At 41.3% G+C, this 19490-nt stretch overlaps 1 protein-coding gene across 1 annotated transcript in view; it reads right to left on the reverse strand.

The window, feature by feature from the left end:
• Positions 1-4936: 4936 nt before the first annotated feature.
• Positions 4937-19490, reverse strand: part of VWA2 (von Willebrand factor A domain containing 2) — a 54632-nt gene continuing 40078 nt past the window's right edge. Inside the window, exons 9-14 of the mRNA XM_060768460.2 lie at positions 16422-16477; positions 14328-14435; positions 12495-13073; positions 11372-11923; positions 8282-8404; positions 4937-6766 (exon numbers count right to left, since the gene is read on the reverse strand). Coding sequence (XP_060624443.2) covers positions 6636-6766; positions 8282-8404; positions 11372-11923; positions 12495-13073; positions 14328-14435; positions 16422-16477 — 1549 coding nt within the window. The 3' untranslated portion in view covers positions 4937-6635. The remainder of the gene's footprint in view (positions 6767-8281; positions 8405-11371; positions 11924-12494; positions 13074-14327; positions 14436-16421; positions 16478-19490) is intronic.

Genomic DNA, 19490 nt, shown 5'->3' on the forward strand with positions numbered 1-19490 from the left:
ACGGAGACCTGGTTGGATGAAGCTGGAGGAGTAAATCTGACCCAGCTTTGTCCTCCGGGTTTCTCCGTGCAGCACCAACCTAGATCCGGAGGGCGGGGAGGCGGGGTCGCAGTGGTCTATAGGGATTCCATCCATCTGACCAGGTGCCCCATCCCGCAGACCGCAAATTTCGAAAGCGTCTACCTGAGGGTGGGTGACCGGGACAGTATAGGGATTCTAGTAGTGTACCGTCCACCTCGCTGCACTACAGTCTCCCTACCTGAGCTAGCGGGGGTGGTCTCGAGCCTGGCATTGAAGTCTCAATGGCTTCTTGTGCTGGGAGACTTCAACGTCCATGCCGAGACGACCCTCACAGGCGCGGCTCAGGACTTCATGTCTGCCATGGCAACCATGGGGCTGTCCCAACAAATATCTGGCCCCACCCACTGTGCTGGACACACATTGGATTTGGTTTTCTGCCAGGGATGGGAACAGGGTGGCGGTGTGGAGGAGTTGTCCATCTCTCCGTTGCCATGGACCGACCACTTCCTGATCAGATTTAGGCTCACTGCGCCCCCTAACCTCTGCAAAGGTGGAGGACCCATTAAGATGGTCCGCCCCAGGAGACTGATGGATCCGAATGGCTTCCTGACGGCTCTTGGGGATTTTCCCGCCACCTCGGTAGGTGACCATGTCGAAGCCTTGGTGGCTCTCTGGAATGGGGAGATGACCAGGGCTATTGACATGATTGCTCCGGAACGTCCCCTCTCAAGTAGCCGAGCTAAACCAGCCCCTTGGTTTACTGAGGAGCTGGCAGCTATGAAGCGAAGGAAGAGGGAACTAGAGAGCGTGTGGCGTTCGGAACCGAGCGAGTCAAACCGAGCACGGTTTGTGTCCTTTCTTAGGGCATATGCCGCGGCAATAAAGACCGCAAAGAAAACTTTCTTTGCGGCCACTATTGCGTCTGCAAAGAACCGTCCGGCGGAGCTGTTTCGGATTGTCAGAGGTCTTTTAACTCCCGCCTCTGCAGGTGGGAGCCCTGACAATTCGGTCGCGCGCTGTGAAGCATTTGCTCGGTTCTTCGCAGACAAAGTCGCCTTGATCCGTTCTGGGCTGGACGCCGCGTTAGATGCAGACTCTGTGGATGTAACGAGAGCACCTGCTTGTCCTATTTTGTTGGATTCTTTTCAGTTTGTGAAACCCGAGGATGTGGACAAGATACTTGGAGGAATGAGGCCCACCACGTCCATCCTAGACCCCTGCCCATCCTGGCTTCTGAGAGAGGCCAGAGGGGGATTGGCCGAGTGGGTAACAGTGGTGGTGAATGCCTCCCTTCGGGAAGGCAAGATTCCAGCGAGCCTAAAACAGGCTATTATAAAGCCGCTGTTGAAGAAGCCATCACTGGACCCCACTAAATTGGACAACTTTCGGCCTGTTTCCAATCTCCCCTTTTTGGGCAAAGTCATGGAAAGCGTGGTGGCCTCACAACTCCAGGTATTCTTGAGAGACACGGATTATCTGGATCCGGCACAGTCTGGTTTCAGACCGGGGTGTGGTACCGAGACGGTCTTGGTCGCCTTAGTGGATGATCTGCGCCGGGAGCTAGACAGGGGGAGTGTGTCCCTGTTGGTGCTCCTGGACCTCTCAGCGGCCTTCGATACCATCGACCACGGTATCCTTCTGGGGCGCCTTGCGGAAATGGGTCTTGGGGGCATTGCTTTGCAGTGGCTCCGGTCATTTCTGGAGGGCCGCACCCAGAAGGTGTTATTGGGGGACTCCTGTTCTGCACCACAACCGTTGACTTGTGGGGTGCCACAGGGTTCCATACTGTCCCCCATGCTGTTTAACATCTACATGAAGCCGCTGGGTGAGATCATCCGGAGTTTCGGGGTGCGGTGTCATCTGTATGCAGATGATGTCCAGCTCTGTCACTCCTTCCCACCTGCTACTAAGGAGGCTGTCGAGGTCCTGAACCGGTGCCTGGCCGCTGTAACGGTCTGGATGAGGGCGAACAAACTGAAACTAAATCCAGACAAGACAGAGGTACTCCTGGTCAGTCGCAAGGCCGAACGGGATATAGGGTTACAGCCTGTGCTGGACGGGGTCGCACTCCCCTTGAAGGCGCAGGTTCGCAGCTTGGGTGTGACCCTGGACTCATCGTTGAGCCTGGACCCCCAGGTTTCAGCGGTGACCAGGGGAGCATTTGCACAGCTTAGGCTCGTGCGCCAGCTGCGCCCGTATCTCGGGAAGTCTGACTTGGCCACGGTGGTACACGCTCTTGTCACATCCCGCCTGGATTACTGCAACGCTCTCTACGTGGGGCTGCCCTTGAAGACGGCCCGGAAGCTTCAGCTGGTCCAGCGTGCGGCAGCCATGTTACTAACTGGAGCGGGTAGCAGGGAGCACACAACGCCCTTGTTGTCCCAGCTCCACTGGCTGCCGATTTGCTACCGGACCCAATTCAAGGTGCTGGTCTTGGCCTACAAAGCCCTAAACGGTTCCGGCCCAAAATACCTTTCTGACCGCCTCTTGGCCTACGAGCCCACGAGGACCTTGAGATCGTCTGGGGAGGCCCTTCTCTCGATCCCGCCTGCATCACAGGCACGGCTGGCGGGGACGAGGGAGAGGGCCTTCTCGGTGGTGGCCCCCCGGCTGTGGAACACTCTCCCGGCACACATCAGACAGGCGCCCTCCCTCATGTCCTTTCGAAAAAGCCTTAAGACCTGGCTGTTCGAGAGGGCATTTAATTAAGTGCTAAGCAACAACATTACGGTAATGAGAACTGGAATGGTATAAGGAAGATGAGACTGGCTATGATTCTACTAAGAGACGAAGCGGATTTTTATGTAGTTTGTATTTGTCGTATAGTTATATGTTGTTGATACTGTCCTTTGTAACTGTCTTTTTATGTGTACTGTACACCGCCATGAGTCGCCCGTAAGGGCTGAGAATGGCGGTTAATAAGTGCATCAAATAAATAAATAAATAAATAAATAAATATATGGATTTTTGAAAGAATAAAAAATCATACTCTTCTGTCCACTAGAGAGCACTCATGTGTAGCATTTCACATGTACTGGCCAGGATATAAGCATCTCTTTCTTCGGCTCTCTACATACTTAAATCATGGCTCTTTTTTGGTCCACAAGATTATTCATCCCATGTATCTCATGAGCCACCAACAATATTTGTATTCTGAAGTATTCCACATTTCTGAGGGGTGGGGGAGGGGGGCAGATGGTGACACAAGCTTTTGCTAGTTTTAATATTGTATTAACTCACTCTTCATCTGCATATGGATATTGTCAAATCAACTGTGTATCTGGGAACACGCTTGCTGTTTCTGCAATCCCAGGCAATCAAGTGGCACATTGGAGGTGCCTACAAAATAGCTGCACACCATCCAGCAAAGCAGAATTGCATGTGCAATATTATACTTGCAGAACTCTACCTACACAACTATGAACTGAATATGGATATTACACCATTGCAAAAAAACAAAAACAAAACACAAGCAGATGTGTAAGGAAATCTGCATATCAGTACGGCTGGAAGCTCCTATTTCAACTATTTCATCATCTTTTCTACTTCAATATGCCACATTCAAGATGTCTCTCAATAAGTTTCAATACAATAAAAATATATAAATTGGTACATCATACTGAACGGAGCTCAACAACAGCTTTGCATGTGTGGGAGGGTTTCATTTGTCCTTATAAGGTAGACTTGAATCCAGGTAAGATACAACTGCTGTAATGATACTTAAAAGTCACCTTTCGACTTACGGTGACCTCCAGGAATAGTTTAGGTAAGGGCTGATCCTACTTAGCTTACAAGATCAGACAAGATCTGCCTCTAGGGCATTTAGGTTGTTCTTGTTCTGTGCTTTCAAGTTGTTTCCAATACAGAATAACCCTAATTGTGGAGTTTTTCTGCCAAGATTTGTTGCCTTTTCCTTCCTCTGAGGCTGTGAGGATCTGGCTTGCCAAAGGTCACCCAGTGGGTTTCCATGGCCAAACAACGATTTGAGTTCTGCTTTCCAAACTTATGGTCCACTACACCATACTGGCGCTCCATGATTGAGATTACCAATGACAAAATTAGGTTACAATGTTTTCAGCCAACCACTGTCTAAATACCATGTGCTATGTAATCTGAAGAGTGTCATCTTGTCCCTTGAAATAACTTTCTTTGCATCAGGATACATAACAGAGATGCAAACATTTTGGTGCACAAACATAGCCATTTTCCTTCCCTTTTCAAAAGGGGTGGTTAGATTTCAATGTGTTTGGATTTACCTTGGATGTAGGGTACAACACTGTTTTTCACAACATGCATGCTGCTTAACACTGTAACTTCTTTTAGCTTTATCAGCCTATCAGAAACTTTGTTAGAGTTGACTCTAGACATTTTGCTGCCTGAATCACAGGAGAAAGTAGCATCTTTCTCCCCTGCTGCCTATTAAATCTTTGTTCAGGACTTGCAATAAGACGTATCCTCCACTGTACATAAAAGCACCATCTCTCTCCCCATTCCCCCACCCCCAGCTGCCTCTTCCCACCATCTGCCATCTAAGGACACCACATTGCAAGTTCTAATGGTAGATCTGCCCTAGGTTTCAACCAAGTAGAGTCTGAATTTGTTTTCTCAATATACTGAATAGAGCTGAAAACTACTATGGACTATAAATATCTTTCATGCCCCCGCATCGATATTGTAAGTGAATCTGACATAACATTACTTGGCAGGGATGACAGCATTGTTCCATCCAGACCCAGAAGGAACAGCTATAAAATCTGTGCTGATATAAGAAACAGAACTAAGCAGCCTCCACTGTTTGACCAATTAGATCAACCAGCTTTATCTCAATCTCATCATCATTCCTTGGGTTATCATGATTCATTCAGCATCTTTCATATTACTTTACCACAGTAGGATTTGGTAACAAAAATGGAGCTGGTACATAAAGCAAAGCATTTATTGGATTCTTTAGACGTTATATGCTATGTTGCTGATGCAGTGCTTCAAAGCAATAAAACATTATCGGTCAGGCACAATTTAGAAATGTTTTTATACAGTACAAAATATCTCCTCTATTCTCTCACACACATAATAGGGAACAAGTGAATTTGCTCTGTTATTTCTGGGAAGCCAAGTTAGCAAAAAAAAAAAAAAAAAAAAAGGGGGGGGGGTATGGTTACACATAGACTAAACCACAGTTCCAGATCTCTGAAGGCAAAGTCAAGAGAGGTTCCCTTGTTCAACACCTCAAGCTCCCTGTGTGTTTTAACATACAGAGAGGATGGGGGAAGAAAAGAAATCAAAGCATGCTCAGAAATGCCTGTTTCGTTGTAAAAAGATACAGCTCCCAACCCTCATCAACACAAATTCACAAGGAATGCTGGGAGCTGGAGTCCAACATCACCTAGACAGCCATACAGTTCCCACCCTGTTTGGAGTTAGAAGTACTGCTGAAGAACTCTAAATGGTCAGCAGCAAAATTATTCTGAGAACATCCTGAGTTGTTTTAGGTCAAGTAGAAGACTTTTTCAAATTTGGGGTCACCTATAAATTGACTTCTTGGTGCTGAAACAACTTTGGAGGACTAAAATGATGTGAAATGGTCCTTCCAGTCACCCAGAGGGCATGAGGGGCATTTTTGGTATCCCCCAAAACTGAAATAATTATTTGTTTTCCAAGCTATATATGTATATGCCTTCAAGTCACTTGCAGACTTATGACAACTATGTGGATTTCAAAGGGTTTTCTCAGGCAAGGAATACTCAGAGGTAGTTTTACCACTTCCTTCTGTGAAGTACATCTGACTGCACCTGGTTTTCATTTGTGGCCTTTCACCAAAGTACTTACCAGAGCTGATGTTCCTTAGTTTCCAAGATCAGATGGGATCTGGTGCCTTTAGGGTAGTGGTTCCCAACTTTTTTTTTTTTTACCATGGACCACTTTGACCAGGGACCGTTCTCCAAGATTAGTACCAAAAGGGTTACGAATCAGTTTTTGGTCAACTTTAGATTTGGTTTTGTTATTTGGGGTTCTGATACAGAAAATTGCATTGGCTGGACCACATCAGCTCTAGTTTCTGATACAGAACATATGCCATCTGCTCATCCACAGAAAATCATATTTAATAATCTAGAGATGATGTAGTTTATCCACTGCAGTTTTCTGAATCTGCACCCCAAATGACCTCAGGAACAGGCCTAAAAACAAAGGCATCAAGAAAAAATATGTTTTTTTTAACAGCCAAATTGAGATAAGTAATGCACCCCTAGAATTTTAAACTATTTTAGGATGTTGGGGAAAATAATAATATGAAGTTAACCTTAGGTTTTTTTTAGCGTTTTGATCTGGTTATAAAATGTACAATTGTCTTGAATATCCCATGGAATTTAAAAAATACAAAATCTTCAGCACTAAGGAATCTATTGTGTAGCATCTTAGTGTCTGCATATTAATAATAAATATTTAATATAAAATATAGCAGATGTTAGCAACCTCGTTTGGTTTACCAGGAACTGGTTCTGTGCAAATGTCTCATGCTCTGAAATAGCATTATAGCTTGCAAATATTGCCTGTGTTTCAGTTATTTTGCGAGAGACTTTTCATTGGCTGAAGATCACAGTATTTCTAATGCCCCACTAAATCTGCTGCATCTGTCTTTTTGACCGCTGCTGAGTTCTGTGCTGCTGCTGCCATCCATGTTGGTTTTGCAGATCATGGATTATCACTGGATGTTTCTGTAAATGTGAAGTGTGTCCCCTCTGAATTCCTGTAACAATTACAACAATAATCATTGTCATTGTCATCATCACCATAATCATAATTTAGTGTTATATTCTGATCAATAAGTTTTTTTATTTTAAATGAGGGTTTTCATTTTTACAACATTTAAAGTGAGATATGATTACACTTAGTGATTTAGTGGGTTAAATTGTTGAGCTACTGAACTTGGTGACAGAAAGGTCAGCAATTCGAATCCAGAGAGCGCGGTGAGCCCTGCTCCTGCCAACTTAGCAGTTCGAAAACATGCAAATGTGAGTAGATCAATAGGTACCACTCCAGCAGGAAGGTAATGGCACTCCATGCAGTCATGCTGGTCACGTGACCTTGAAGGTGTCTACGGACAATGCCAGCTCTTCAGCTTAGAAATGGAGATGAGCACCACCTCCCAGAGTCAGACACAACTGGACTTAATGTCAAAGGGAAAACCTTTACCTTTTTATGATTACATTACCTGGTACCCAGTCCCACAGTATGAATTGGTTGTATATGTATTTCTTTATTTAAGATGCTTATCAAAGCCGTGAATATTTGTTCTTGTTAATGAAACATAGAAAAAATAAAACTATAAAATAACAACTACTTAACTACATTTTAAAGTCCTCACTATACTAATATCTTGCAGAGCCTGAAAACAAAAATAGCTGCACACTGTCAACTCTTTGAGTATTAGCTAGTCATATTCAGGATAGTTCTAAAAAAATCCTTTAGGAATGCATTATTTTCATTTCGCTGATACGTCTATTCCCATTACAATGTTAATAACAATGTTAATAACATTAATATATGGCTCTGGCCCAGCTTACTTATCCTAACGTATCTCTCTCTATGTTCCACCTCGTAATGTAAGGTCTACTGGGGAGGCCCTGCTCTCAGTCCCACCAGCGTCTCAAACGCATCTGGTGGGGACGAGGGACAGGGCCTTCTCGGTGGTGACCCCCCGCTTGTAGAATTCGCTCCCCAGTGGGATTAGATCAGCGTCCTCCCTCCTTCCTTTTAGGAAAAAACTAAAGATGTGGTTTTGGAGCCAGGCCTTTGGCTAGTGGGCACAACAGCACTTTAGGCACTGAACTCGGACAATAGGATTGTTTGAAAATTGGAAATGGCTTTATGACCTGTGATTATATGATCTGTTCTATGTGGTTATGTAATTTTAATTAATATCATTGCTTAATTGTTATGTAATGGATTTTATACTGCTGTTTTATATTGTTGTTTTGATATTGTTGGCATTGAATAGTTGCCTGTGTTAGCCGCCCTGAGTCCCCCCTCGGGGGTGAGAAGGGCGGGGTAGAAATGGTCTAAATAAATAAATTAATTAACATTAGGGAAAAATATTGTAAGATGTATATTGGCTGTTACCATATATGTCAGTCATTTCTGATTTATGGCAGCGTTAAGACAAACCTAGAGTGGGATTTTCTTGGCACAGTTTGTCTAAAAACAAAAGGTTTGTGAGTTAGACACCTAAAATTGAACAGAAATGTTTTGCAATGAGCCTTACTGTTTTCACAATGTGGTCCTTCCCATCCTTGGCATTGACAGCGGTAGCTGCCATTCCCAGGAACACATGTTCCACCATGCATGCAAGGGTTGGGTCTGCAGAGGTTCACGAGTTGCTGAGACTCTGGAAAAGACAGAAATCATAGCAGAGCCTGTTGACTTTCAGAGAAGGAGAACTTTCAGAGCAACATCTCACAGATATTAATGCTGCAGGTACTACCTTACTTGTGGGATAAATCAAAAGATCATACTCTGTGGTGCAATCTTTATAGCAAACTAGAGTGTCTCATGTCGTGGGATCTAATCTGAATCTCCTGGAGTTCTATCTTGGTCTTGAATTATAAGCCATCCACAATTAATTGGCTTTTCAGTGTTTGTTATGTCTATCCTGTCCATCTCCAAAGTTTATGACAATAGAAGTATTAAGCCAACCACTTGAATGCAGCCCCAGGCTTCCCCAGCCTCTCCTCTTAAGTTTGGACATAGCTCTCTTTGGCCCCAGTTTCCAGGTGGCATTCTGTCAACAGAAATCCACAGTGAAAAATTACTTTTTACCAGTGGACTAACAACAGCAACAACAACAACAACTGTATTTGGATCCCGCCACCATCCCATCACCATCCCTTGGAGCAGCTTACAAAACAGCACGTAGTAGTGCCATAAAAAACACAGAAGCAGGTAAGTTACAACTGTATGGCTCCAGGCTTAATCTCTAGCCTACTACTCAAATTACAGTTATAGCCCCCGTTTTAAGGTTTGCTACTTGCATCATCACATTCCTTTCTCTCCCACACAAGTTTTGGCAGCAAATTATATCCCTGGCCATTTAAGAAAGGTTAAGCTTCGGCTGCTTAAAGGGCACAAACATTTTCCTACCATAAGCTCTGCTTTGTAAAACAAATATGCTGACCCTCGGAAGTATAGCTATTATTAAAAACAATTAGGAATATGTTGATAATCTTGGATGAAAAGCATATCAGAACAAACTATTTGTGATTCCTTTTGATCTCAGACTTGGAAAGAGAAATTTGAAACAGCTGAACTGAATTATGTTTCCAAATTGCAATCCATTAGCAGAGGTAGAAGCAAATGCAGTGGCTCCCTGACACACTACATATATTACAACATACTACATACAAGAGTCTTCACTTCTGTGCATATAACAAAAGTAAATTTTGAACCGACCTTTAGTAAGAAGATTTATTGCCTTCATGCCGCTATGCTACCTATACTAAAGACCTGAAAGACTTGTATTATCTTATGCAGCTCTTTGAAAATTGAGGGCAAGAGACATGATTGGCATCTTTTGAGATCCTATTATCATCTAACCCACTCCTACAACTTACTACTAATCAATATTATATTTGAAAACATGCTAAAATAAAAGCAAGTTAATCAAGACATCATATTGCAAAAGAATAATACAGCTACCTCTTTGTAAACTTTTAAAATGTGTGTAACTTTCCAAAGATTGATGAAGGTGAACAGGGAGTTGGGGAAAAGTTCAATTTGGTTGAACCTGAAGTCACATACACACACATATCAAAGGTATATGTATATCAATTAGGCTTGTGCATTTTGGCTAAACTTTGATCCTTTTCTGCTGGTTGAATATCGATAGATCTCCGTATCTGTTTTCACGTACCTCCCGAAAATGGGTGGATAGCTGGATAGCCGTTTTTGGTCTGTAGCCGAAAAATACGGCTAGATCCGGCCCATTGGCAGCAACTGGGAATTTACGATGCACCTCTTTCTGTTACTGGGACCCTTTCCTTTTTATTTTTTCCTTCAAGGCAGCCTGTGTGTCAGCAACAGGATTAAGAAAGCATCCTTTCTGGGAGCCTTTCCTTTTTTCCTTCAAGGGAGCCTGGGTGTCAGCAACGGGATTAAGAAAGCACCCTATCCAGCCTGTTATGGGGGGGGGGGGTGGCTTCCCAAGCTCCCCTTCCCATCATTTTAGGCATTGTTTGTCCTTACATTCTTCATCAAGACCTGGATTAAAACATCATAGTTAAGATACCACTCTTTCTGCAATACTTTCCCTTCTGTCTGTAGAGGAGACTGGTTTTAATGCTTCTTTAAAGCTGTTTGTACTCTAGAGGAGAGGCTCTGCAGGGAGGTGTGCACTTTCATGCAGCATGTCACTCAGCTTTCCAAGGCATTTCAAGGAGGCCCGGGGAAGGAAGAGCGATGACTTGGAACTATCCTCCCTGGGATTCCTTTTTTTTAAAATCCCCCTTTTTTCCTCTACTGCAAGCTTCAATCTCCTTTTTGCTTTTGGTTTAATGCTTCCTTAAAGTTGTTTCCACATTCTACTCTAGAGGAGAGATAAATAGGTGGTAGTAGTTTTCAGAGATTGAGTGTTTTATTTTTGCTTGGAATTAAACCCTTGTGCCAGCAGGACTGAAGACTGACAGGTCACAGGGAGAGTGCGGGTGTGCTCCCTCTGTCAGCTCCGGCTTCCCATGCGAGGACATGAGAGAAGCCTCCCACAAAGGATGATAAAACATCAAAACATTCTGGCGTCCCCTGGGCAATGTCCTTGCAGACGGCCAATTCTCTCACACCAGAAGCAACTTGCAGTTTCTCAAGTTGCTTACTGGGACTTATTATTATTATTATTATTATTATTATTATCATTATCATCTTTTAGAAGTATTTGAAGGCGAGGAGGGGAAGGAGAAAAAACTAAAAGGGTGACCCTCCCAAGCCCCCAAATGCATGCACACACACCACCCATCTGTCCCGCACATCCCCAACTCCTAGTCAGTCCCACTAAATAAAAATAATCAAAAAATAAAGGAAAATAAAAATGGATCCATGCTCAAGCCTAATATCAATGCATATCACCTCACATTATTCTATTTTTGACAAGCTCATAGATTTAGTGCTTAACTGGATATGTTTTTAACCATGCATTTGCTTTCTTGTAACTTTGCATTTTGTGATATTCTTTTAACCAGGATTTTGTGAGATGAGTTGATAATTATGATAGAAGTAGTAAGAACAGAGAGACATTCTCCAAGAAAGACACTTTTACAGTCATTACTAAGTACAAAATGTAATCAGAAAGTCAAAATAGTCCTCTTACCATCACATATCTTTTCAAGTATAAGCCCTTCATTATATTTTAGATCTTTGTATGAAGAAATCCTTAACAGATTATTATGAGAACCAGCAATCTTCAGTAATGAGCCAGTTGGGACATGTCCAATTCCAACAACAACTAGTGATATGTCGTTATTACGAAGCTGTTGAGCAGGGATTATGGCATCATCCACTCCAGTCCCACTTGTAATCACCACTACAATCTTCTTCACACCAGGTCTTGCTCCTTTTTGGACAGTCATGACATTATCATAAATATGCAGCAAGGAGCTGCCAACTGAGACAGAGCCACCCACAAAGGGAGCTTGACTGATGGCTTTGTGGAGATTTGAACTAGTAACATGTGTGTCCAGCTCAAATATGGTTTGAGGCCTTTTGCCGAAGACAACAAGTCCTATCTGTGTCACATCTCGATTGATGTCAAACTTGGACGACAGACTGCTGATGAAAGTTTTCAAATGCGCAAAGCTGTCCCTTCCAACTGAACCTGAAGAATCCAAAGCAAACACCAAATCCACTGGTTGAGATGGACAATCTGAAAAGAAAGAAAAAATAGGCAATAGGTTTTCATGAATGTTTAGTTGAATATGTGGTCAGCATCTTAAAAATACACCAAGAGAAGATAATAGAGTTTAACAGATGTCCTTTGGACATTCCGCAATTTAGTCTATCTCACAGAGTTTTTGACAGAATAAAATTTGAAAGTGGAGAGAAAGTATATGTCGCATTAAGGCGGTTAGAATTTAAATGAAACAAACACTATTTCATCTCTAAAAAAAGCCACCAAATGCATTTTTCCACTTGAAAGAACAAAAACTGAAATTTGGGAGAATTATAATGTATCAGGAGGTACACATATTCTGTTCCCTCCTGATCAGCTTCTCGAGTACTTTTGAAGAATAGTTGAGATCAAATCTACAATAGTTTCAGGCAATTGGTCTTGAGGAACTTCACTGAAAAATGATGACTCTGCTCCTATATTCCTTGTCACATTTTCAAATATGTATCAAAATACACAACTGGCGACGGCAAGCAAAAATTGTCTTACCAATCAATAGGAACCATTAAAATATCAATTAGTCTGGCATCCTTCCAAGAACACTTACCTTGGCTCTCTATGCTGCAGATTTTTCTCTGTAACTCAGCAATCTTGTTGAATAGATCTTGTGGTGTTGAGTAGATAATTGTCCGCTTTGAATTCCCTGTAATTTCCTCCAGCTCAGCTCTCAAAAATTCACTGCCCACTCCAATAAGGAAGACATCTTGGCTTCTGCTATATTTAGCTGCCTCCACCACTGAATCCTGAGCATTTCCATCTGTCAGCAAGATGATAACACGTGGGAGGTCATCAGGGACATCAGCAAAAATTGGCGCACTCTGAAAGCCATTATGCGTAATATACCGCAAAGCTTTGCCAGTCAAGGTGCTCCCCCCATTGAACTGCATGGAATCAATGACTTTTACCAGACTGAGCACGTCTTTGTAGTCCCCAACTTGGGCAGTCATCTCAACATCATCGCTATATTGAGCCACACCCACATTCCCTGAAGTCTCTGCACTCCACACTGTTTGGAGAAATCTTTTCAGGAAAGCTTTGTAGCGTAAGAATCCTTCAAGAGTGGTGCTGGAAGAACTGTCTACTAGAAAAAGAAGGTCCACACTGCATTCAAGACTCAGTTTGGGTGCTGGAATTTTAAAAAGTAAAGAAATGATGTAGAAAATCAGATAAAAACAGAAGAAGCTTAAAAGGTAGGCTACGCAGTCGCTGATGGACATCACTATAGGTTAACCCTAGTTAGATTCAGCAATCATAATGAATTATTTTACTATTTATTGCTTTATTGTTGTTTTACTGGTCCAACTTTTGACTTATTTTGCATTTTTGTAATAATATATGCTGATTTAAAACAAAACATGATGTGCAGATGAGGTATAACTCGTAGGAATCTTTAGAGCTTCATCTATTGAATAGGAAGGAACTCCTACTCAATGTCCCACTTCATGCCATGACAGCTGTAGTCTTATGGTACACATAACTTTGCATAGCATAGAGCAGCGGTTCTTAAGCTGTGGGCCGCAGACCACCAGTGGTACATGAGGACAACAATCTAGTCCACGAGCCCCTTTCCTCTTCATTTATTTATTTATTTAATTTCCACCCTTTCACATTGCCTGCCACTCTTTCCCTGTCGCTGACCAAGGCATATGTTCTGTATCTGAAACCAGAGCTGATGTTCAATTTTCTGAATCAGCACCCCAAACCAAATCTAAAGTTAACCAAAAACTGATTCATAACCCTTCCGGTACTAATGTTGGAGAGTGGTCCCTGGTTACGTAAGTTAATGTTTTATTTAACTAAATTTCAGTACTACAAGGGCAGTAAAACAATGATGCACTGAAAATTTGCAGCAATAAACATTTGTGAAAGATGGATAGAATAAATAAAACCTAGAAAACATGAGAAATTATATAAACCCATTTTTAACCAACCACCCCCATCCCAAAGTCATGGAATACAGAAATGCCCTCTTTCTAATTTCTCATTTTTTGTAGGTTTTATTTATACTATGAGTCTTTCACAAATGTTTATACCTGCATTTTTTGTATCATTGTTTTGCTGCCCTTGTAGTACTGGAATTTAGTTGAATAAAACATTCACTTCCCTGGTCAAATAGTCCCTGGTCAAGTGGTCCCTGGACAAAGTGGTCCCTGGTCAAAGTGATCTCTAGTCAAGTGGTCCCTGGTCAAAAAGAGGTTGGGAACCACTGGCATAGAGTGATTGAGTTGGTTGGTTGTTAATCAAGCTTCTGAAGTGCTATCCATTTCTGCTGTCTTCTATTCCTGAACAAACAGTATTATGATAATGCCTTCTGGGAATTGTTTGATGCTACCAATGCTTTAAAAATGAAAGCACTTGTGCCTAACAGTAATCAACATACCACAATTAACATCTCCTTCAAATCCAGCTGGGCAGACACAGTGGTATCCTTCTAAACCCTGTTGGATGCACGTGCCTCCATTCTGGCAAGGAAGGGAACTGCAAGGATCTGAAAAATCAAGGGAAAGAATCAGGGAGGGTGGAATTTAATTTGGCATCAACACTCACATCCACAGTGATTTCAGTTACAGGCAAAGCTGAGCCCACAGAAAAGCTGACCACATTTCATTCTATGTTGAATCAGAGTATTTAATCACCATGTTCCGGTTTTGATCCTAGCAACAGCATTCCTTTCTACTTTGATAAGAAGAATAAACTCTGGAACACATTAAAGTTGTGAAAGTAAATGTAGAGGGAGTGAGGCAGGTTTATCTGCAGTGGTCCAAGCTACTCAGATGTAGACTACGAGAAAAATGTAGAAAATGGATTAAGGACTGAAGCCACATATGTACAGACTGAGTAAATACCAATGAAACAAGGAAGCTATGATGTTTTTAATTATTGTAATCAGTGTTATTCAGTTATATTCATGTTTTGTAGAGTGATAAAATTAAATGAATAGCCTCCATCTATAATCCTTCCTCATCTTCCTACCCGTATAAATACATCTAAACTCATGCCTCAATAGAGGGGATAACATTAAGGCCCTTCTACACTGCCCTATATCCAAGGATCTGACCCCAAATTGTCTGATTTAAACATGATTATATGACTCTCCACTGCTAGATAATCTGGGATAAGAAGATCAGATCCTACTATATAGGGGTAGTGTGGAAAGAGCCTAAGAAGGCATCCTGGACTTACATAAACAGTTCAGTTAAAAAGCGTTAATTGGTTTTATAACAAACCAAAAAGTAAAAATGGGCTGCATTAGTTAGAGGTTGCAACCTCTCATTTTTAATCATCCAAAAAATAGTGTGTGGGAGACAAAAAAATAAAGAAAAGCAAAAAACAAATACAGAATGCTAGCAAATGATCAGATGTTTTGTCTTTAATGTAGTTAATATGATGAGAAATTTGTTAAGAATAATCTTTGAAATAAAAATGAACATATCAGAAAAAAACTTACCTAAAATCAAAATTCCTTCTTTTATTAAAGCAACACAAAAGAGAAACATACAGCCTACTTTTCTTTCAGAAATTCATTTAAAATTAGTGAAAAATCTAGATTTCATTCAGAACTCTTTCTATATATTCAATTTTTTCTTCATTCTAACAGACTAATCCTCTAGATTCGTGATTCCTAACCTTTGGTCCTCCAGGTTTGGGGACTTCAGCACCCAGAAGCCCCACCTGTTGGGGATCCTGGGAACTGAAGTCCAAAACAACTGGAAGATGGAAGGAGGGTAATAACTGCTTTAGATGAAGGGATTATTTCCATTGATGGAGATCCTCCTAGCAGAACGGAAGAACAAAATAGTTTTCACAGTTCACCAGAGAAATGGGGAAGATGTTTGGAAAAGAAGGGGGACAAAACTGATCCATTTTCTGCCAGTGTGAAACTCTACACTGATGAAGGAATGCACTCGATCACAATGTCTTAAATCCTGTTGTTTGTCCTAACTTGAATAGACCCAATGAATCATTATACACTAGAGTCTTACTTATCAAACATAAATGAGCTGGCAGAAAGTTGAATGAGCAAAAATGTTGGATAATAAGGAGGGATTAAGGAAAAGCCTATTAAACATCAAATTATGTTATGATTTTACAAATTGAGTTTCAAAACATGGTGTTTTACAACAAATAGACAGAAAAAGCAGTTCAATACATAGGAATGTTATGTAGCAATTACTGTATTTACAAATTTCACACCAAAACATCACAATGTATTGAAACGACTGTGGATTCAGGTGGGAGGCAGACTGCGTTGGATAAAACAGAACATTGGATAAGCAAAGGTTGAATAAGTGAGACTCTACTGCATTTCCCTCTGTGTTGACTCATCATTCAATAACTGATTGAATATAAACTTGCTCCTTCTAGGAATAACCAGAAAGGTGCCAGTCATAGTTGCTAATGTATGCATCAGCTTAGTTTAGTCAATTATTTTTATTTAAACGAATAACCAAGGTTTTTGAGGAACTGGTCTTACCTGGGCAGGTGGTTCGGTAACATCTAGATGGATATTTGATGAAAGTGTTCTTCCATCTTGAATGAGAAAATTAGGCATTACAAACAAGCTAACAGGTTTCTATAAAATGCAGGTAGAATAAAAAAAAAGATAGCTCACATGGTTAGATTAGGAGCAGAACTCAGGAATAAATTCCATTAAATTCAATTGAGAGTAGTTCAAGTGAAGGCATTTTGGACTGCATTTTTAATATAGTCATACCAAAATATATTTACATGGGAATAAGATTCATTGAAAGGAATGAGTGTTACTTCCCAGCAGACCTGTTTGAAGCTGCATTGTTAGACATTTGTTTGGCACACACCAATAAATATTATCAAAATTAACCATTGCTTTTGTAGAAAGATGTCAGGGATTTATATGCTAAGAAGTTCAAGGGAAATTGCACTTAATTCTTTCTGGGCCTCTCCCTCTTCTCATTTTTCTGCAGAATAAGAATTTCATACTTGCAAATGCAGCATGAAGGACAGCAAATTGTTTAATTTTTAAAAATCCAACAGTGGGATGGGGAACTAGAAATCCATTCTTTTCATGACCTCCACAGATGAATACTGTAGTCCAGTTATTACAAAGAATCATCTATTTTCAAAATGTAAAGACGTTTGGATAGTTTTTTTCCAAGTTTATAGCAAGATGGGAGGTACATAAATAAATATATATGTAGAAGTGTGTATATATTTCACCTCATGCATTTTTCTTGTCAATGCTATGTATCTGAACTGCACCCCTAATATCATGTTACTTGTCAATGCTATGTATCTATCACCCACCCTCACATATTACCATCTGATGTCACCACCATGAAGCATACTTTTCCAGCTCAAAAACATACTTTTCCAACTTTGCTCAGAACATTGTCTTCCCTTCTTTTAGACCAGTGATTCCTCCAGGTGTTTTAGGCTTCCCACAATTCCTAACAGCTGGTAAGTTAGCTGGGATTTCTGGGAGTTGAAGTCCAAAACACCTGGAGTACCAAAGTTTTAGACCATCTTAGTTCTTCCTAAGCTATGTGTATAACACATTTGCCATTTTAAAACTGTTGGTTTACAGCTTGAGTTTGCAGAAGTTATGTTTGGTGTACAAGTCCCAGAATCCCCCAACAAGCAGGGTAGGTGTGATTAAACAAGGCCATAGTTTCCTCCTTTCTGTTGAAATTGTCCACGTGCTTGTGGATTTCAATGGCTTCTCTGTGTAGTCTGACATGGTGGTTGCTAGAGTGGTCCAGCATTTCTGTGTTCTCAAATTATATGCTGTGTCCTTGGTTCATCAAGTGCTCTCAACAGACCTCACAATGTCTGAGGATGCCTGCTACAGATGTAGGCAAAATGTCAGAAGAGAATGCTTGTGGAACATGGCCATACAGCCTGGAAAACTCACAGCAACCCAGTTATTCTGGCCATGAAATCCTTCAATGACACATTAAGTAAAGCAACTTTCTCTAGCTTATACCCATCGGTTGAAGGCAATCTCAGGTAGAAAACCCTTGAATATCTATTACAGGAAATAAGCAGAAAAGAACTAAAAGGCGGTATTATATCTTTTTGAGTTTTCTTTAATACAAAACTGCCAAGTATACCAAGATTCATTTTACTTTCTAGTTACCTTCTTGATATTTCATTCATGACACATGCTCCTGCTACAAAGATTTGGCCATACAACTACTTCCTTTCCTGGCACTTGACATTACTTATCTTACACATTCAAGGACATGTCCTCATCTCAGTACACTGGGGATTTTCTTGCTCAACCTACTTCCACCGAACTGACAATATAGCTCTGTGTTTGAAGCCTTCCAGTCTACCATTGCCTGTAATCTGAGCAAAGACAACTTCCTGCCAATGATTGAGCCTTTACTCTGTATCGGTGACAATCTCATGGCACTGTCAAAGAAGCAAGACAGTGGAGAAGTGTTTCTTCCAACCAAAAGGCCTGGAAAAAAAATATCCAGAGAAACACTGATCATGTGCTGAGTCCAGCTGGAAATTCTGAATCTGGGTAATTTTTTACTGCATGGAAAGTAATCCTGTGACACTGTATGCAATGCAAAAATACAGCCTGGGAGAAATCATGCTGATTTTCACATTTTTAACTGACCTAAATTACGTTCTACACTAAGATAAATCTCCCAGCCTCTGCTTTTCATCTTTGTCTAACTTCTCTTTTTATCTTTGTATTAAAACCTGAATGACTTTCTGTAGACACAGAATATGACAAAAGAAAAAAAAAAGCGTATTGAAGGGGCTCCAACATACTGAATGATGTATCATAGTTCATGTCCCTACATACTACATACATTTCACTAGAACTTGGCAAAATGAATTTTGCCAAGTGAGAAGTCTGTTTTTTATCATAGAGATTGAAAATTAGGAGAATCCATATATACAAGAGCGGATCACTGGAGATGGATATGTGCCATGAGCATATGAAGAAAACTGATCTATCACTCAGGATCTCATCACATGGGTGAGGTCCAGTGTTGTGATTTGCCAGCCTCTGTGGTGAATTGGGGCAGCAGCAGGGCAATCCCAGTGCCCCGACAGGCAGATGACAATCCCCATCGCACATGGGGAAGCGTCATAGTGCGGCTTAATCCTATGGTAACCTCATTGTTTCTAATGGCAGCACAGTGTCCTCCATGCTGTTGCCCCAATTTACCCATGGAACCTCACTGAAAGTCAGTCTACATCGGCTGATGAGTAGCATGGGGCGCTGTGAATAGACTTTGGCAGAAGTATCCTAGGACACTTATCTTTTTCACGTATGATGAGGTCATCAGTTAGCATGACCACTAAACATGCTAGTATGGGGATTCTGGGAGTCTCAATCCAAAATGTAACTTTTCCAAGCTTTCTTTTTTATCTGCTCTACTAATGTATGAAGTATTAATGTGCTACCTGAGTTGCCTTCAGGCTGATATGGGCGGGATAGAAATATTGTAAATAAATAAATAAATAAATTGTAGTGTTTACTCCCAGGACCATTATTACAGCAAAGGAAAAATCAGTACACATTAAGCATGGGCAAAGTGTG

The sequence above is a fragment of the Anolis sagrei genome, chromosome 3 (genome assembly GCF_037176765.1).
Source record: "Anolis sagrei isolate rAnoSag1 chromosome 3, rAnoSag1.mat, whole genome shotgun sequence".
Taxonomy (NCBI): Eukaryota; Metazoa; Chordata; class Lepidosauria; order Squamata; family Dactyloidae; genus Anolis; species Anolis sagrei.